Below are 21,949 nucleotides of genomic sequence, written 5' to 3' on the forward strand. Positions count from 1 at the left end.
CTGGATAGCCTTTTTTCTTGGAGCAGAGGCAGCTGAACGTGGAGGTGTGGGGACAGTGGTGAGAGGTCTGATTGAGATATACAAAATTATGAGACACATACACAATAGATTGTGAGAATCTTTTCCTCATGGAGGTCAGACAGACATGTCCAAAATCAGACTGCATAAGTGATTTAGAAGAGATCGGAGAAAAGTTATTTTCACCTAGAGGATGGCGGAATTATGGGATGCGCAGCCTGAAAGGGTAGTGTAGGCAGGTACTCTCAACATTTAAGCATGATATGGATGTGCTGCTGTTGGACTGGGGTGGACAAAGTTAAAAATCACAACACCAGGTTTGTCCAACAGATTTATTTGGAAGTACAATCTTTAGGAGCACTGCTCCTTCATCAGGTAGCTAGCGGAGCAGAATCATAGGACACAAAAGATCAAAGTGTTCATACAGCTGATGCAATGTATTGAACAAACCTAGATTGCTGTTAAGTCTTTAATCACTTAGAATGGGTTGCAGGTTTCAATTAATTAATTAATGTAAATTCCAGAACTTCTTTCAAGACACATTTCCAAGATAACAACATTTAATAAAAAACAAGACATCTCAACTTAGACATTGCATTAAAAGGTGAGGTCAGAGTCTCAAGTTTGAATCAGAATGGTTTTATTTCCAAAGTAGGAATTGATAAAATGTCACATGGACTGACTGCCAACAGACTGCGCACTTTTTGAACAAGATAGAATGTACCTGCAAATGCAAATTCACCCCATAGACTTGTGCAGCAGGGGGAAGGGAGAGAGAATATGCCTTGAGAGGGTGTGCAAGTGTGTAACAGAGGATCTGCATGAGTATGTATATTTGCACAAATGTGTAGTACACTCATGCACAAACACTCTTATACATGATCACATTCCTGCAGACCCACTCTCAAACACACACATGCACACTTTCTCACACAAGTCTATGGGGTGAATTTGCAGATTCTGAGTGCTTTTTGAACAGAATAGAATGTATCTGCAATTTCACCCCATAGACTGGAGTGTGAGACACACACAGACAATATGCCTTTGGGAGAGTGTGCATGTGTCTCTGAGGGTCTGCGTGAGTGAGAGTGCAATCATATACAAGAGTGTGCATTTGTGTGAGTGCTTGCACACATACTCTCCCAGGCACATTCTCTCCCCTCCTGCTACCACACACAACTCTATGGGGTGAATTTGCATATTATATTCGAAAAGCTCAAAAAGGACAATCTATAGGCAGTCAGTCCATGTGACATTTTATAAATTCCTCCTTTGAAAACAGAACCTGTCGGACTCAAGCTTGGGATACAGACAGACTTTGACCTCACACCCTTAATGCATTGTCTGGGCTTTTCTTAAAAAAAATTGTTATCTTGGGAATGTAACTTCAGAGTTCTGGGATTTACACATCAATGAAATCAAAACCCTCAACCCAATCTAAGTGATGAAGACTTAACCGCAATCTAGGTCTGTTCAATACATCACATCAGTTATATGACACTTTCAGCTTTTACTATAAATTCTGTGTCCGACAATACTGTTCCACAAGCTACCTGACGAAGGAGCAGCACTCCAAAAGCTCACACTTCCAAATAAACCTGTGACTATAACCCGGTGTTGTGATTTTTAACATTTAAGCAGCATCTGGACGAGCTCTTAAAATGGCTGGGCAGTGTCAGCTATGGACCAACTGTGGTCCCTGCAGGTAAATGGGATTAGTATACTTGTAGTTTGGTATAGACATGGTGGGCCAAATGGCTTGTTTATACGAGTATGACCATGGCCAGCTACTAAACACACCTTAACTTTGCTGCATCGGGGGTCATGTGGCACGGGAGTAATGTCTCTATCTCAGTTAGAGGGCTGTGGTTCAAATCCCCTGCCTGCCTGGTGCTGTATCAGAATACTAAGCCAAGTTGATCAAAGTAATTTTAAAATTTGGCCTATTAATTATACCTAAGGAACTGACTTTAGTGAGGGGTCAACATTTTGGATAATTACTCGATCAATAGACAGAATATTTGTCATTTTTTGATAAATAAAAACCTATGACCAAAAAAAAAGCTTCTATAGCAACTGCACAATGTTCAAGATGATTCAGTTATGACTTACCAAACATCCCCTGATGGAACAAGAACTTTCCTGCAACAAGGCCTGCAATAATACCTAGCAACCACAGCAGCACCTTTAAGCCGCTCCATCCTCCTCCAGGGTACTTGTTTACTATGAAGGAGAAGCAGTTTCCAACAACAATTACATTGGCAGGAGTCTGGCTGTGTGAAATCGGATCTTCAGCAAAAATGAGGAAATTGAAGAAAGTCACCAGATAGGCCACAATCAGCCGACTCCATGGATGTTGGAAATAGTATCGAAATGCTTTGACCATCCTCATACACATGGGACGACCCCTCAACCTGCAATCTGTATGAAAAGAGATTCATTAGTGATTCAATAAATTGTATATGAAAATACAAATGATTGGACATTTACTCACTCGGTCAGGTTGCATCACTGTGCAAAGTTAACTTTCATAGTGAACAGTAATTCAGATGGCCAATTGGGACTAAACTCTAGATGTTTGTTACTTTTTTTCTGATTCAGCAATCAGCTCAGTGAGGACTAAAAAAGAAACAATTGTTTTCAATTTAATGTGTGTTCTATTCCAATTAACGTGCACAGAATGGTTGAAGGAGGCAAGACTACGACTTAGAAGAAAACATTGCTTTCTGCAAAATATTAAAAGGAAAGAAAGGTAACTCTTCCAGTCTGCAACAATAGCTATTGGCCATGATTTACTGTAAACCCGCTGTGTGGAAATGTCAGTCACTTCCATGTAAAAGGACCTGGCCCTCTTTGATCATCTACATTCCAGTTTCAATAACAGGAAATACAACTCCAAAAAAAAATCAAGAATATTACCATTTAGGTACTATTCACCATCTAGGTACTATTCACCATCTAAGCAATCCCTCAGCAGGATGCAGTCACCAAAATACTTGTCTTAGCGAATATCTTGTTATTTACAATGGAAAAAGGTAATTGAGGGGTTGCAAGTCACATACCTACAATGACGTGGAGTATATGCCAGCCTTAATGCCAACTTTACCGTCTACTCTTTGCTTAAATTACAGCCCTCCCGTTACATAAATTAGTTCGTGGACTACCAGTAGTTTTCTGATGTTATTACAGACAGATTAAGATTATGCTTTAAACGCTAAAAAAAATGTTGCCTGCACCATGTGATTTGACGCTGAATTTTATATCTGCTTCCCTTTGCCATTGGGAGGCTGGTGTAAACAACGTTCGGCACTGCCTCATCAGCATGAATAGGAAGGAAGGAGTCTCAGCAAACAGATCAGCGCAACCAGCTGAGCCAGTTTTACAAGTCAAAATTCCAAAAGGTAACAACTGCGCAAGTGTGTTAAACCAACAAATGAATGCAAGCTTTCAAAACTAAAAGAGAAAGCAATTTTAAAGTAACAAGTTAAACAGTGTTACCAGCACAAGCCATTCCGACGTCAGGTTATTCTGAAAAGAGCTGCTAACCCTCTAACCACAGCGCATGACTTCAAAAATAAATAGGGAGGTTATCCGATATATATTTGTGTAGTGTAAATATAGATGCTGTCCTGCACTTCCGCTCAACTCAACCATTGTCAATTAAAGTTATAGCAATGGCTTATTAAAAACTTTCAAATAACTAAATAAAGTCAGTTGTCCAAAAAACTATTTATTTTGAGATTTCAAGAAATTGGACGACTGCCTACAATTCATTCCTTGTCGGAGCGAAACGAAGTTTAATTAGCTATTGTCTTACGTTGAGTGTACTTGTATCCGAGGTGTTAATTACACTAGACACAGACTCAGCAAGTTTATATTCAGTATCAAACTGAACTACAAGGGCCATTTGGGTTTTCTTTTAATCAAATACATTGGTATCACAGGAAAAAGTTCACTAGACATGATTCCAACTCCACAGCAGCTCAATTAGTGAATGTACAGCCTGGTGGATTCTGAACCTTGTGAATTTCATAGCTGAATAAGTACATTTTTTTTAAAATTTTGAATTACAATGTAAGAATAATGGCTTCAAACAGCAAGCCTATCATAAAACTAACATACAGCACTGAATATATTAAAGGCCATTATCTGTATCACTCAACACAAAGTACTGATTGATTATATCTATACTGAATCATTATAACTTACTTTCTCCTCTGGTACCTCCCACTAATGCTTACATCATTTTTCATGCATGATGCCATACGTCATGTCATTCTTCATGAAAGGGATATTATAGTTATGTCCAATCTTGACCTATTACAATGTAATTTTGTTTTGGACAAGAGAAGTTGTAACATAGTAGTGAAGCTTGGACTGGAAACAAGCAGAATGGATATGATAACAGGATTGGAATGGAGCAAAATAAGTGTGATATCAAATAGCAAAATTTGAAATAAGTGTTAAATTTTAGAAAGAATAAACAGATAAAACTAGATAATTTGACTCATTTACAGATGACAGATTAACTTTATTTTGCTCAAGGTTTCTGAAATAGCACTGACAAGAACAAATGGTTAAAGATTAAAAAAAACCCACACAATAACAGGTTATAGTCCAACAGGACTATTTGAAGTACAAGTTTGTACACACCTGTTGGACTATAACCTGGTGCCCTGTGACTTTTAACTTTGTCCACCCTAGTCCAATACTAGCACCTTCACAAAATAAGTAAATCTTCATGAAAGTTTTGGAACTTCTCAGAATCATCTAGTGATGCACGGTATCAACCACTTGAGCAAGTGACCAAAAATAATACATCTACCATCTCAAAGAAAAACACTTCTAAAATATTTAAAAATTTAGAAATAATACTTATAAATATTCTGTAGAACACTCTACCATTAAACTTTGCAATGTGTTAAAATGTGAAACTATCCCATTACAAAAAGAAGTTATACCATTTGCAGCTGAGCTCAACCAACCAAGAAGGTCCAAAGATTAATCCCTGCTCAGTGCTGATTTAGTTCACATCTGGAGCAACTTGTCTGTTTAGTGAGCTAAATTGTTCTAGGCAAGTAGATCAACAATCCTAATTTAGTGACATCTACTGCCAATATACATGGCACATGATAAACTCCATCAAGCAATCACATAATTAAGTAATGCAGTGCACAAACACTTAAAAGTGTCAAAACCTTAAGATTTTATTACCTTCTGCACAGATGGTTTGGATCTTCTATAGTGAAACAATTTAGATCCAATTTAGTTAACATGTTTAAGCTACATCAACAGTTAAGCAACTTCCCTCAAGCGATCTGCTACATGTGTTCATTAATATGCATCATAATTAAGCATTGAGGTTTTACTGGGCTGAGGATAGATTACTATAATTCATTTATGTAATTTGCTTTAATTCAACATCTGCTGCATTGATTGGGTTTTCTACTTTTAATCTCTTTTAAATAATTGTCTATGTTTCACAAATATAATATGCTCCAATGAGGATTTTCATTTGGTGGGGGAGGGATGAGGGGAACAGTATCAGTCTTGTCCTGATAACGTAAAACAGGTGTTGAAGCAAACACAACTCAGATGATCATGGGTTTAAAACCAGCTCTTAATCAATGTATTGTTTTGACTGGAATTGGAGCTATTGGTGAAGGATTATAGGGAAGGGGTAGAGGCAACAGTCCCTCCTCCAGTACAATTTGTCACTAATCACAGACTAGAAGTGACAGGAGGTCATACTTCAATACATTTACTTCATCCCTTTCCTTAATGACAAGCTTTCACAAGGCAAAATTAGCATTTTTTTTGTTTACAAAAAATGTAGAAGCTGATACTGGTCTGTTCAATTGTTCCAAGCAATCCATTTTTAAAATGCCATATATAACTAACATTCAGTCAGCTGTCCAGAAGTTAACTGCAGTTAAAGTTCATACTGACTTGTGATGTCTGTTATGTTGAATCAAAGTTAATTGAAGTCCGAATGGGCTGAACATTGTTGTGATGCAGGGAAAACAACAATGTTATTTTGCATTGTACTTTTACAATGCTTTAGTTGTTTCTGAACAATTTTGATTCGTAGAATGGAAGTATCATGAGAGAGACTGATACAAATATCAATTTTGGGAAGAGAGTAGAACAAATCAATTTTCCATTTTTCTCAATAACATTGCTTTCAGTTAAAGACCGTAAGAAACCGAACAAGAGATTGAGACCAAGACAGAATAAATCAATCATTATTGTGATGTTTGTTCAATTTTTTCAAAGTTTACTGAATTTTAAATCCAAAAATACCACCAAACCAAAACATATACTCTGTTCCTGTGTAAGGAAAGGTCTGCCTTGCTCTAATTTTAGAGGAATCTTAGAATACAAATTGAAAGCATCTTTGTGACAAAGGTAAGAGAGTGAAGGAGCTTGATGTAAGAGGGTTACTAGCATCTTGGCTCCCACCCTTAGAAAGCTATCCGTGGCAATGGGCAAGGGAAGTAGACGCAGGTTAAGTGCTAATCAGAGTCAGTATTACATATGATTCAGGGGCTTAACATATTTCTCAAAAGGGGAAAAAAAAGAGGTCAGGTTTCATGGGAATGGTGTACGGAATATTATGGGACTGAGGTAGTCATTAGCACAAAGAGTTATTAAGGGCCATATGTTTCCCCATGGCCTCTATGCTAATTGAAGCCACTGTTGGCTCGATTTCCCACCACATTTCTCAATTTGCTAAATGCAGTATTATATAATAACAAGGTGCAGTGTTAGAATCCTTAAAATTTCAACTTAATCACATTCATGTCTTGTTAGAGTTTTAGTAATATTTCTGTAATATCACTGATGTTTAAGTCAAAAAACTAAACTGCTTTTGTATTAGTTTGACTCAATTTTGTACATTAAGAAGTGCTACATAAGTGCATTTCAAAGAAAAATAATCACAATTATTTTATATAATATACATTTTCTCCATTTGTGCTGTTTCTATCATTTACAGTCAATTTGATTCAGCCATATTCCCACACCAGCACCTCAACCCTCAAGTGGCAGACTTGCGCCACTTGAATTACAGAATTACAGAACTCAAAGAGTCATAGATATGTACAGCATGGAAACAGACCCTTCGATCCAACCTGTCCATGCTGACCAGATATCCCAACCCAAGCTAGTCCCACCTGCCAGCACCCAACCCATATTCCTCCAAACTCTTCCTATTTATATACCCATCCAAGTGCCTCTTAAATGTTACAATTGAACCAGCCTCCACCACTTCCTCTGGCAGCTCATTCCATACACATACCACCCTCTGTGCGAAAACGTTACCCCTTCGGTCTCTTTTATATCTTTCCCCTCTCACCCTAAACCTATGCCCTCTAGATCTGGACTCCCCCACCCCAGGGAAAAGACTTTGTCTATTTATCCCATCCATGCCCCTCATAATTTTGTAAACCTCTATAAGGTCAACCCTCAGCCTCCGATGCTCCAGGGAAAACAGCCCCAGCCTGTTCAGCCTCTCCCTATAGATCAAATCCTACAACCCTGGCAACATCCTTGTAAATCTTTTCTGAACCCTTTCAAGTTTCACAACATCTTTCCGATAGGAAGGAGACCAGAATTGCATGCAATATTCCAACAGTGGCCTAACCAGTGTCCTGTACAGCCCCAACGTGACCTCCCAACTCCTGTACTCAATACTCTGACCAATAAAGGAAAGCATACCAAACGCCTTCTTCACTATCCTATCTACCTGTGACTCCACTTTCAAGGAGCTATGAACTTGCACTCCAAGTTCTCTTTGTTCAGCAATACTCCCTAGGACCTACTAAGATTTGCTTTCCCACAATGCAGCACCATAGCAGGACTTATACACTTAAATGGTAACATCCTAGGGATTGTCGCTGAACAAAGAGACCTTGGACTGCAGGTTCATAGCTCCTTGAAAGGGGTAGCCATGGGCACCCACATGGGCCCCAGCTATGCCTGTCTCTTTGTCGGCTTCATAGAACAGTCCATCTTCCATAGTTACACTGGCCCCACTCCCCACTCCCCACTCCCCACTCCCCACTCCCCACTCCCCACCCCCCACCTTTTCCTCCGATGACTGCATCGGTGCCACCCCGTGCTCCCGCGAGGAGATTGAACAGTTAATCAACTTCCACCCCAACCTTAAATTCACCTGGACCATCTCTGACACCTCCCTCCCCTTCCTAGACCTCTCCATCTCCATCAACGATGACCAATTTAACTCCGACATTTTTAATAAACCCACAGACTCCCACAGCTACCTGGATTACATCTCCTCCCATCCTATCTCATGCAAAAATGCTATCCTGTATTCCCAATTCCTCTGCCTCTGCCGTATCTGTTCCCAGGAGGACCAGTTCCACCACAGAACACACCAGATGGCCTCCCGTAATTTCCGTAGTTTCCCCTCCCATGTGGTTGAAGATGCCCTCCAACACGTCATCGATGTCCCACACCTCCACCCTCAAACCCCACACCTCCAACCGCAACAAGGACAGACCCCCTTGGTCCTCACCTTCCACCTGCCAACCTCTGCATAAACCGCATCATCCTCTGCCATTTCCGCCACCTACAAATGGACCCCATCACCAGGGATATATTTCCCTGCGCCCACACCTCCCCGCTGTCCAAGGCCCCGAAGGAGCCTTCCACATCCATCAAAGTTTCACCTGCACTTCCACACATATTATTTGCTGTATCCATTGCTCCCGATGCAGTCTCCTTTACACTGGGGGAGACTGGATGCCTTTTCGCAGAGCGCTTCAGGGAACATCTCCATGACACCCTCACCAATCAACCCCACCGTCCCGTGGCCGAACATTTCAACTCCCCCTCCCACTCTGCTGAGGTCATGCAGGTCCTGGGCCTCCTCCACCACCACCACCCAATGCCTGGAGGAAGAATACCTCATCTTCCACCTCAGTACACTTCAACCCCAGGGCATCAATGTGGACCACCAATTTCCTCATTTCCCCTCCCCCACCTTATCCCAGTTCCAAACTTCCAACTCAGCACCACCCCCGTGACCTGTCCCACCTTTCCACCTATCCACTCCACCCTCCTCTCCGACCTATCACCTTTACCCCGTCCTCCATCCACCTATTGCACTCCCAGCTATCTTGTCCCCAGCGCCACCCCCTCCCACTTATCTCTCCATCCCCAAAGCTTCCAGCCTTATTCCTGATGAAGGACTCTTGCCTGAAACGCCGATGTTCCTGCTCCTCAGCCTGACCTGCTGTGCATTTCCAGTAGCACTCTAATCCTGACTCTAATCTCCAGCATCTTCTGTCCTCACTTTCGTCAAATTTTCACATTGTCAGATAGATGCCAGTATTGTAGCTACACTGGAACAGCTTGGCTAGGGCAAAGGCTAGATCTTTGAGTACAGGTCTTTAATACTATTGTAGTCAGGGTACATAGCTTTGGTGGCACCCAGTGCTTTCAGCTGTGTCTTGATATCACACAGAGTGAATCAAATGACTGAATCTGATATTTGTGTTGCTGGGGACCTCAGGAGGATACCAAGATGGATCATCCATTTGGCACTTCTAGCTGAAGATGAATGCATATGTTTAAGATTTCCAATGCTGAAATCATGAAGCACTTAAATATTGCTAAAAAGAGACAAGACATCAAAGGTTTTCATCTTACACTAATCAAAATTAGGACATAGAAACAGACAATTTATACAATTTGTGAAAAGGGTGTTGATTAGTTAGGCTACCAGTGGTATATACACAACAGGTAAAGTTAACTGTCAATCTTAGTTCTCACATCAGGTAGACTCTGATCAGTGTTGTTGATTGTCAGTCTTCATTACCCTTTTACGCCCCAATAAAAAAGGTGCCACTACGAATTCCTGCAAATTCCATTTGCCTGTATAAAGCAGAATCCAATGTGTTAACAAATGAAGCTTCTAACAAATATATTGCTCTGCAGCCCCAACTGATTATCTTCATATTTGTTTCCAGTTTAATTTTAACACAATCTGGATTATTTAAATAATGAATTCTAATACTGGAATTACAACGAATATTGAGCACAGTGTTCTGGGGCTTGTATGCATGGGTTGGTCCATTCAAGGCCAATAGCAGTAGCTAGAGACCTTTTCATGAGTTTTTATGTTATACAGCAAGTGATGGTTTCATTAAGGTAGTTATTACCATACAGCATAGTCTTCTTATGCCCTATCACAGCATCAGGACAATTACAAAGAGGATGAAGAATTATCAAGGGTATGCAGGGATGTAGAGTTGAGGTTAAAATCAATTCAGCTATAATCTTATTAAATGGTGCAGTGAAGAAGGGTTACACCTGAAATGTCAACTACTCCACCTCCTGATGCTGCCTGACTTGCTGAGTTCTCCCAGCCTTCTGCCTGTCTAAGAAGGGCCAAATGGCCTACTCTCGTTCCTTGTTTGTATGTAAGCTCAGACGCTGAACAGATGGCTAGGGCCCATTCAACCAGCGCTGATTCATCTCCTCATTACACAGCCTATCATTAAGTATTTTGGAATTTAAAAAAGCACTGTTCATTTGTCCACTTGCTTAGTCTCCATGTCAACATATATAAAAAAGGAGCAGGAATAAGCTAGGTGGTTCTTCAAGCCTGCTCCAATATTTAATGATATTGCCTCAGTTCCTTTTCAAAGATACTTTTCAATCCATTCCTCATGTTCCTTGATTTGCCAACAGACCAATATCTCCAATTTATACCTTAAATATATTCAGTGATGAAGCATCCAAAATGCTCTATCATGGAAAATTTCAAACATTTTACTATTTTGACAACTATTTTAGCCCTAAATAATTGACCCCTTATCCTGAGATGATACCTCCCTGTTCTAGATTCCCTCGCTTGGGGAAACAATCTCTCAGTACCTATCCTGTCAAGTCTCTCCAAAATTCAGTACATTCCAATGAGATCACTTCCCATTCTTCGAAGCAAAAGTGAGGACTGCAGATGCTGGAAACCAGAGTCCAGCACCACTGTAATGAGATTCACTGTAATATGTAGCAAAGTACAGGATAAGCTGAGGTTAAGGAAGAATGAGTCTACTTTACAGAGAGGTGGAAGAAATTTGTATTTAAACTGTAAATTATATCTTGTGCACTCTCCATCCATCCTTCACAACCACCTCAGGATAATGATGATGGGAGCTTATCTTAATTAGATCCCACTGACATTCTAGCCATAACAAGTAAAATTAAGAAGTGAGAGGACTGCAGAAAACACTACATTGGACAAACAGGAAGACAGTTAACGATCCGTATACACGAACACCAACTAGCCACGAAACGACATGACCAGCTATCCTTAGTAGCCACACACACAGACGACGAGCAACATGAATTCGACTGGGACAACACTACCATTATAAGGCAAGCCAAACAGAGAACAGCCAGGGAAGTCCTAGAGGCATGGCACTCATCCACAGACTCTATCAACAAACACATCGACCTGGACCCAATATACCGGCCACTACAGTGGACAGCTCGAACTGACAACCGGATGCGGCAGAGACAGGCCACTATAAATACCGGAGAAAACAGCAAGGAAGCGCTTCACAGGAGGCTCCCAAGCACTGAGGATGTCACCTAGACAGGGGACGAAACGTTTGCAAGACAAATTCCCAGCTCAGCGAACAGAACCACAACAACAAGCACCCGAGCTACAAATCTTCTACCAAACTTTGAACACCTACTGGCGAGAGACGCTAAGACAAGCTAGGAAATTGGAATCCTATGCCAACCGCCTAAGCGCTACATACGAACAACTCCGGTTCCTGCATGAATGCCGAAAGAATCGAATCCTTCCACCATGTGTCAGATACAGACCACCAGTCAACAATCCACAAGCCAGGGACACAGCCAGATAGAATGGATTCAGGATGATCCAGGTAATGATTACAGATGCTCACAACAGACTACACAAATACAGACAAGAAATTGCGCGCCAAAAGTCGTTAATTTCAAAAACCACCAATCAGGAATGGACCCGGATCATAGAACAGGCTGTCACCATAGGACAGAACAGGACCACACACCACAAAAAGACGGCACTAAAAGAAAAAATGGCCAAACTAACACACAAAGAAGAGGACACCACAACACACACCTGGGTTAAAAACCTCTCCCACAGACAGCTCACCGGCACGGAAAGAACAATACTGGCCAAGGGACTCAACTACAACCACAGGGACGCCAAGACAGCAGACTTCCTAGCAGCACTAGAATGCACACTCAGGAACAATGGACTGACAGAAGAGACACAACAAACTGTGAGACAAAGTATCGTACCGCTGATAACAAGAAAAAGACAAACACATAACCTCAACACCAAGGAGAGGGAAGCACTAAAATCACTAAGAAACGATAAGAACATAATTATACTACCAGCAGACAAAGGCAGAATGACGGTCATCCTGGACAAAGCAGAGTACATGCAAAAAGCACAACAACTACTTGCAGATACCAACACCTACCAAAAGAGGGAGTTTGACCCCACCCCACAGCTCACCAATAGGATAAACAACACACTGAGGAATCTACAAAAAAACAGACAGATAACCAGGTCTGACCTACAAAGAATGAAACCTGAAAGCAACAACACCTCCAGATTCTATGGACTACCCAAAGTGCACAAACCAGACATCCCACTCAGACCCATAGTATCACTACCAGGAACACCATCACACAAACTGGCCAAAGAACTACAGCAGAAACTGAAACACCTGATCAGCGGATCCAGACAATCTATACAATCGACACAGGAATTCTTGGACATCATCAGAAATATACACATAGACAAGGAAGAAACTATGGTCTCATTCGATGTAACAGCACTGTTCACCTCCATCGACAAAACACTAGCCAAAGAAACAATAGCCAACCTGCTGGACAGACATAACAGACAACAGGACGTTGAATCTATCAACAAAGACAGCACACTTAAACTACTGGACTTGTGCCTCACAACACACTTCACATTCAATAACCAAATATACGAACAAATCAACGGAACACCCATGGGCTCACCGATCTCTGGACTCATAGCAGAAGCAGTTATGCAAAGGTTAGAACAAACAGTCTTACCACAACTTCAACCCAAACTCTGGATCAGATACGTGGATGACACCTTTGTAATAATTAAAAACACAGAAATAGAGAACACACACCAGATCATCAACACCACACTCACAGGAATCCGATTCACTAGAGAGGAAGAAAAGGACAACCAACTCCCATTCCTAGACGTGATGGTACAGAGAACACCGAACGGAGAATTCACCACAAAGGTTTACAGGAAAGCCACACACACAGACCAAGTCCTAAACTATGAAAGCAACCACCCCAACACACACAAACGAAGTTACATCAGGACACTATTCAAAAGGGCCACAACACACTGCAGCACACCAGAACTACAAAAAGAGGAAGAGGAACACCTATACAAAGTATTCGCCAAAAACGGATACCCTCGCAATTTCATCAACAGATGCCTAAGGGAGAGACAACGGAACGAGGACATGCCGCAACCCAAAGGACTAGCCACACTACCATACATCAGGAGCATTTCTGAACTGACAGCCAGACTACTGCGACCACTAGGACTCATAACAGCACACAAACCAACAGCCACGCTCAGACAACAACTCACCAGAACAAAGGACCCGATACCCAACATGAGCAAAACTAATGTAGTGTACAAAATCCCATGCAAGGACTGCAGAAAACACTACATTGGACAAACAGGAAGACAGTTAACGATCCGTATACACGAACACCAACTAGCCACGAAACGACACGACCAGCTATCCTTAGTAGCCACACACACAGACGACGAGCAACATGAATTCGACTGGGACAACACTACCATTATAGGGCAAGCCAAACAGAGAACAGCCAGGGAAGTCCTAGAGGCATGGCACTCATCCACAGACTCTATCAACAAACACATCGACCTGGACCCAATATACCGGCCACTACAATGGACAGCTCGAACTGACAACCGGAAGCAGCAGAGACAGGCCACTATAAATACCGGAGGAAACAGCACAGAAGCACTTCACAGGAGGCTCCCAAGCACTGAGGATGTCACCTAGACAGGGGACGAAACGTTTGCAAGACAAATTCCCAGCTCGGCGAACAGAACCACAACAGATACTTTTATTTTTCTGCATTTGTATTTGTGGACTGAATGGGAAAAGGATTATTTTAAACAAGCTAGGATTATTGCACTTTTCTGAAAGCAACATACCTGACACTCACTGTAAGGACTGTTTACACTGCTGTTTGTTCAGTGGCAAAGACAAGCTGGAACCAAGGGGTGCAATACAAAGGAAAGTTCAGCCAGCAGCGTGTAGCTGATTGGTCTGTGCCGTGGTGACCAATTGTTGAAGGCAAAGACCTTCAGCCTGTGAACAACTATGCAATTGGTTCCCGGGTAGCTGAACAACTTGTGAGTGCCATTGGTCAGAAGCCATAAGGCCTCCAACAGGAACAGAGTTGTCCTTTTTTCCCTTGCAGTAAAAAACATCTTAAGCATGAAGGAAGCCAGTTTATTTTCATCAGTTTTTTTAGATTAGATTTCCTACAGTATGGAAACAGGCCCTTCGGACCAACAAGTCCATTCCGACCCTCTGAAGAGGAACCCACCTAGACCCATTCCCCTACTCCTTACTAATGCACCTATCACTAGGGGCAATTTAGCATGGCCAATTCACCTGACTTGCACATCTTTGGTCTGTAGGAGGAAACCGAAGAACCTGGAGGAAACCCATGCAGACACATGGTGTAAGTGCAAACTCCACATAGTCGCCCAAGGCTGGAATCAAACCCTGGTCCCTGGTGCTTTGTGTGTGTATGTGTGTGTGTGTGTTTAAATTATTTTACTGTAGCTAGAACCTTTTTACTTGAAATAAATATTAACCTTTGTTAAGTACAGGAATCTTGCTTGATCTGTCTATTAATCTGGGTGTAAAAGACAGCAAATTGGGGAACTTTGTATACTTTTATAAAATCTTTAACTTCTGTGTTGACTCTGGGCGTAGTGCGGCTTGATTTCCAGTGAGGTATAAAGGATCATATTTGAGTTAGGCAGGAGAGCTATATATATGCAAGATTGAAAACAAGGAGCATAAAAATATAGCCATGAGACAATACTGAAAAGGGACTATAATGGGAATGAAAGCTCTATTGCAACATGAAGCAGTTCGTACAAAGTCAGGAGTGTGATGGAATACACCCCACTTGCCTGGATGGGTGCAGCTCCAACAACACTCAAGAAGCTTAACACCATCCAGCCCATTTGATTGGCACCACACCACAAGCATCCAGACCCTCCATCACCAATAAGCAGTAGCAGCAGTGTACACCATCTACACAATGCACTGCAGAAATTTCACCAAAGATCCTCAGATAGCACCCGCCAAACCCACGACCACTTCCATCTCGAAGGACAAAGGCAACAGATACTTGGGAGCACCCCCACCTTCAAGTTCCTCTCCAAGCCATTCTTCATCCTGACTTGGAATTATATCATTGTTCCTTCACTGTTGCTGGGTCAAAATCCTGGAATTCCCTCGCCAAAAGCATTGACTGTCACCCCACAGCAGGTGGGCTGCAGCAGTTTAAGAAGGCAGCTCACCACCACCTTCTCAAGGGGCAATTCGGGACAGGCAATACATGGTGGCCAACCTGTGACACCCACAACCCACAGATGAATGAAAAAAGCAAACAACAGAGACAGTAAGAGAGGCATAAAAGCTCTATTGCATCAGTAGTCGGTACAAAAGGAAACAGTCAGAGGTAGCAAAAGGAAGGTGTCCTGCAGGATATGTGTGACTCACGTATGTTAAATCAGGAGGTCAAAAGTATAGATGGTTATAACGAAAAGCTTTAGAGATATTGGGAAAGAGCTTTACAGGTACAATAGGCTAAATGGCTACTCTGTGCTGTAACAAAAGCAGGAATCACTGGAGAACTTCAGAAGGTCTGGCAGCATTTGTGGAGATTTTCGTGCCCAGTGACCCTTCTTCAGAACTGTTGAATCTCTGCCAGACCTGCTGACCTCTAGCAATTTCCATTTTTGTTTCAGGTTTCTAGAATCTACAGGTTTTTTTTTGTTTTAGTTTAGCTCTGTGCTGTATCATTTAATGATTCTGTCATTACATCAAGAGGGATCAATACCCACCCATCATTAGAAAACATTGGACTGTCCAACTCACCATGAACAGTTAAGCAGAGGAAGAAAGAAAGAATTCCTCCAACAGATTAATCCATTTCTGAGTTGCTTCAATAAATAAATCTGAAGCCTCCCTCTCCCACCACCACCTCTGGAATTTATAGATTTGACCAGTGGGTTTTAAATAAATAATTCAACTACAACCTTCCTGGATACCTTCCTTTTAAATAAAAAACAAGTCAGTGGTTTTGACATCATTTAAAGAGCTGCATTTTCTCCACACTTGCCCTTTCACATTGCCTTTCCCTCCACATCCTCTTTCAATCTGACTTGAACAAATTAAATAAATGATTAGGATATCCCATGCCAGCCCCATTTTTTTCCCAAACCTCACAAATGTAAGCAGTTCTGCCTTTACTTGAAGGGAAAAAAAATCATATTCCTCCCTCCCACAGCATTGCCCTTACCCAGAACTACCTCAAAATTATCAACAAGTAAACAGTTAAAAGTGCTCACCCTGTCAATATTAATATTGATTCCAACAGCTCATAGTTCCTATCTTCATATTTACTTCATATTCTTTTTATCCAAATAACATCTATATGACATGTGGTAAAGCCTGAGGAATTTAGTGACTTCAAGTGACTGAAACCCACATCACTAAGTTAAATTGATGCCCAGTGTTATGATCTGCTTGGTATAAACATCTGTCTGAATTAAAAGCAGCTTCCTTCCTCACTCTACATAATACCACAGGTAGTTTAGGTTCAGAGCTGGATGCCAAAGGAGACTGTAGAGTTGATTCATGCTGACTTCAGTCTAACATTCTTATGGTCTAAAAAGACAAAGTTTAATACACATCAGGGCCCCCAATGAGTGAGCTATAGAGAGAGGCTGAACAGGCTGGGGCTGTTTTCCCTGGAGCATTGGAGGTTGAACGGTGACCTTATAGAGGTTTATAAAATCATGTGGGGCATGGATAGGGTGAATAGCCAAAGTATTTTTCCAGAGTAGGGGAGTCCAAAACAAGAGGGCATAGATTTAAAGTGAGAGGGGAAATATGTAAAAGGGACTTAAGAGGCAACTTTTTCATGCAGAGGATGGTGTATGTTTGGAATGAACTGCCAGAGGAATTGGTGCGGGCTGGTATAATTACAACATTACAAAAGGCATCTGGATGGGTATATGAATAGGAAGGGTTTAGAAGGATATGAGCCAAATGCTGGCAAACGAGACTAGATATGTTAGGATATCTGGTAGGCATGGACGAGTTAGACCAAAGAGTGTGTTTCCATACTGTACAACTCTGATTCTAGGAGTCCACTATGCAATTTACTGGTGTGTCATAATCTCAAGCTTGTTGTTAGGTTTTGTGCGAATTTTAGCAAATGGAGATTGTTGTGTACCACAAGCCACAATTCTTGTTGCTTCCTGCTTTGCACAAATTCCTGTTTTGTTACAATTCAAGAAGTTGCCCTGACCATTCGAAAGTAAATGAGGTCCAGCATAAAGACAGAAAATTCTAATGACTCTGCACTCAGACAGAAAGAATCCAATTTGTTTCACAAGGCTAGTGCAGCAGTGTCTTATTCATTGAATAAGTAATGTTTTAACTGTAGACGTGATCAGATACCTCACTTGTCTGGATGGTTGATTTGCACTGAAGAGTGATGCCAATAGTGTGGGTTCAATTTCTGTGCTGACTGAGGATGCTATGAAGACTTTGCCTTCTTAACTCACCTTAGTGGCCCCCAAGTTAAACTCACCACCAGTCATCTCTGTCTAATGAGAGAGCAGCCTATGGTACTATAACAACTCTCATAACATATTAGTTATACAGTAACAACATATGACTGTAATAAACCTCTAGTACTAGAGTTGATCAGACAGGGTGGGCTGACTTGTACTCAACATTTTGTTTTGAACCATGAGCATGAGAACAAAGTCAGCATTGATCCACTCATTACCATTTTTCTTCTTCACTGGTCTATAAATTACAAGTGAGGCAATGGCCTAGTAGTATTATTCGTGTTAATCGAGAGACCTAGGTAATGTTCTGGGGATCTGGATTTCTGCGAATCTGGGTTCGAATCCATGGCAGATGGTGGAATTTGAATTCAATTTTTAAAAATCTGAGATTAGATTCTAATGATGGCCATGAATCCATTGTCAGTTCTTGGAAAAACTCATTTAGTTCACTAATGTCCTTTAAGAAAGGAAACTGCCATCCTTACCTGGCCTGGCCTACATTTGACTCCAGACCCACAGCAATGTTGTTGATTCTTAACTGCCCTCTGGGCATTAAATGCTGGCCTAGCCAGTGATGCTTCATCTCATGAATGAAGAAAGAAAACACAATGCCAGATTTATGTTCAATGCTTTAGCAAAAAAAAAGGCTGATTCTCCAGTGCAGTTCTGAAGGAGCATTGCACTGTTGGACGTATAGTACTGTCCTTCAGGTAGGATGTTAAACCATGACCCCATTCACTCATTCAGGTGGATATTAAAAATCCAATGGCAGTATTTGTAAGAAGACCAGGAGAGTTTCCCAGGGTCATCTGGTCTTCATCAATTTTAGGTTTGTGGGAGTTTGCGAAGAACAAATTAGCTGATACATTTTTTACATTTACATCAGTGATAACACTTCAAAAAAAATGTCATTGGCGGTTAACGCTGAGACCACCAATGCTTGTGAGATGTGAAATAGAAATGCAAACCTTGCTGTTTTTTCAAACTGTTGCTTATACTCATGTAAAATTTTCTAGATTAAGCCTTAAATCAAAGCACGGGAGCAGGGTTGCACAGTGGGAGCGTGCTGGGCCCATAACCTAGACGTCGATGGATGGAAACAATCCTCTGCTATTTGCTCAAAGTCTCCTTGAGCAGCTTTTCTTTTTAGCAATGCTCTGTTCTGTATCTTGCCGTTGCATCTACTTTCCGAGTGTCTGAATGACATGTACCATACTGATGTACTCACCAAATTCACACAGTTGAAGTGACACGCTTTTGGAAGGAGCGGCACAGTGGCTAGCACTGCTGCCTCACAGCGCCAGGGACCTGGGGTCAATTCCAGTCTTGTGTAACTGCACGTGTGGAGTTTGCACGTTCTCCTCGTGTCTGCGTGGGTTTCCTCTGGGTGCTCCAGTTTCCTCCCACAATCCAAAAATGTACAGGTTAGGTGAATTGGCCATGCTAAATTGCCCTTAGCATTAGTTAGAGGGAAACGGGTCTGGGTGGGTTACTCTTCAGAGGATTGGTGTGGACTTGTTGGGCTGAAGGGCCTGTAGAGAATCTAATCTAATCAAAACATAGGGATTCAACCTTTGTATGAGTAATATTTCTGAGGGTTGAAACCCACTCTCTCCCATCTTGCTCCTGCCACAGATTTGCAGGTTCTTCACTATTTCTGCCATCAGGGCTCCCATGTGATGAAAATAAACCAGAATTAATTTTATTATTGAGTTCTTAAATAAATAATCGAGATACATAATAACCTTTATGGAGACAGATATTAAAGTTGAACAATTTAGTCTACAGAAATTACTAAATTCATCAAAACAAAGCCATAGAAACAAAGATTCAATTTCATTCAATATTTTAAAGAGTACTGGAAAGAATAAATATTATTTAGCAGCAGACCCTGCAAGGAATGTGCATGAAAATGTATAAAAGTCACTCTCTCCAACTTCAAAACTAAAAACACATTCCAGTTTGCTTTCTTGAATAGCATCATCAGCATATTGGATCATAAACATCACCTCATCAGTAATGATATTGTCGTCTGCATATAATTCCACAAATAATCATCTTCTGTACCATCAAATCCATTGGATAATCCACATTTCTTGAATGACTTGGTGGCAATCTCCAACTCAACTTCATTCCTGACGTCTACAATCCAGTCACACGAAGTTACTGTCATTAGAGACTGGTCAACATGGAAGGTGACCTTGGCCCCTTTCATAGTCCCTTGAATTTCCTGAAAAGCTTTCCAGTGTTCAATTTTCACTCAGGCAACAATTCCCCAATCAAACAATTTGATTGGATCAAAATTTTATCTTTCTCAACCAATTTCACCTCATTAAGCTTCAGTCTGCACCTTTTCCTACAATCAGTGGTAACTGAACTTATCTGCTTCTTGTAAGAGACCGCAAGCGAAGTTCAACCCTTAATCTGTAGGGGGTCTCAGTATTGGTTTTCAGCCTGGCTGAGATCTTTCACAAACATAAAGGTTGGAGTCCACAGCAAACTTTGGTAAAGGCTGGTTCTGCAATCACTGACACAGCTGCACCAATATCTATCTCCACGATCGCGATATCAATTTAACCTGACATTCCTTTTGATTGGTGCTGATTTGGATGTTGCTAAGCAATTTAACTGTTCCAAAGCAGCTTTGGGTGTGCACACTCCTAGATATTAGCCTATGAATTCTCTTACTCAATTCAGGCCTAGTGGCACTCTTTTAATGTCATGAGTCCACATACTGGAAGCAAGTGCAATGGCCTGTCGGCCTGCAGCCTGAAGAAAATTCTAACCATTTGGCCAAAGCTTGGTTTCATTTTGAAGTTTTGACCTAAAGCCCCTCTGTTCAGGATATGTCCAGAGTGAGCCTATGCAATTGCCTTCACTCAACTGGTGTTGCCTGAGCTCAGTCAGCCTATCCACATCTTTCGGAATACCTGTAACTCATATGTTCCACTTGCTGCATTTTCTAATAACAAATCCAGTTGTAGTGCCTGTTTGAAATCTAGATTGGGTTCAGATAGTCGCGTGTTTGCATGGTGACATCATTAATCCCACATACCAAACCAATTCTCAACATCTCACTTTTGGATTAACCCAGAATCACATGCCTCTGCAAGTTGTCTTAACCTCGTCAAAAATCCCAATCTGGATACCCCCGGCTTTTGAACTGCTGAATAAAACCGATAGCATCTTAGAATTAGAGGAGGCTTGGGGTCATAATATTTCTTAGCTAAAGGCGTCAATTATTAAAAGGCTTTAGTATCTGGTGCCTCAGGGAAAGTTAGATTTCTAAAAATCAAGAAAGCTACGGGTACACTCGCTGTCAGGAGAATTACTTGTTGCTTTTTATTTGCCTCAATGTCGTTTGCCTGGAAAAAATAATGCATTCTTTCCACATGCTGACTTCGACGGCAGGATCAAATGAGTCAAGCTTCCCAAATAGTGGCATGATGCCAGAAATGCTTATCCCAACTCCAATATGACTGTTGCAAGCAAATCTCTTCAGCGGCATGTTTTTCTCTCATCGCCATTGAAGGCAGGTATCCCATCACCAAGTCACCCTTTATTTACACGAGATGAGAGTGTGACGCTGGAAAACCACAGAAGGTCAGGCAGCATCTGAGAAGCAGAGAATCGCTATTTCGGGCATAAGCCCTTCATCAGGAACATACCCTTGTGCTACAGAGTTCACAAGACTGGATTACACCTGTTGGAAGATAAAGTGAGGGCAATCAAATGTGGCCCAGCTCCAAGGTCTGCACTGGAACTTAGGTGTTTCCTTGGCTTTGTAATTTATTATGGAAAATTCATACAGAACTTGGCCTCCATCCTGACACCCTTATATCTGCTATTGATAAAGGATCAGCCACGGAAATGGTCTCGTTGCCAATATCTAGAGTTAGGTTTTACTGTCACCTGTACTCAAGTACGGGATACAAGAGTACAGTGAAAGTGTACAATGTCATCACACACAAA

The 21,949-nt window shown here is 41.4% G+C and overlaps 1 protein-coding gene across 3 annotated transcripts in view; it reads right to left on the reverse strand.

The window, feature by feature from the left end:
- The window catches only part of tmem117 (transmembrane protein 117), a 434,750-nt gene that overhangs the window by 358,207 nt on the left and 54,594 nt on the right, over positions 1-21,949 (reverse strand). The window contains exons 1-2 of one of the 3 annotated variants that reach the window (XM_072551967.1): positions 3,517-3,559; positions 2,131-2,439 (exon numbers count right to left, since the gene is read on the reverse strand). In XM_072551967.1, the coding sequence (XP_072408068.1) occupies positions 2,131-2,439; positions 3,517-3,529 (322 nt within the window). In that variant the 5' untranslated portion in view covers positions 3,530-3,559. Of the gene's footprint in view, positions 1-2,130; positions 2,440-3,080; positions 3,247-3,516; positions 3,560-21,949 lie in introns of those variants that run through there. The other 2 variants (XM_072551969.1, XM_072551966.1) reach the window with 2 other exon arrangements.

This window comes from Chiloscyllium punctatum, chromosome 32, assembly GCF_047496795.1.
Source record: "Chiloscyllium punctatum isolate Juve2018m chromosome 32, sChiPun1.3, whole genome shotgun sequence".
Classification (NCBI taxonomy): Eukaryota; Metazoa; Chordata; class Chondrichthyes; order Orectolobiformes; family Hemiscylliidae; genus Chiloscyllium; species Chiloscyllium punctatum.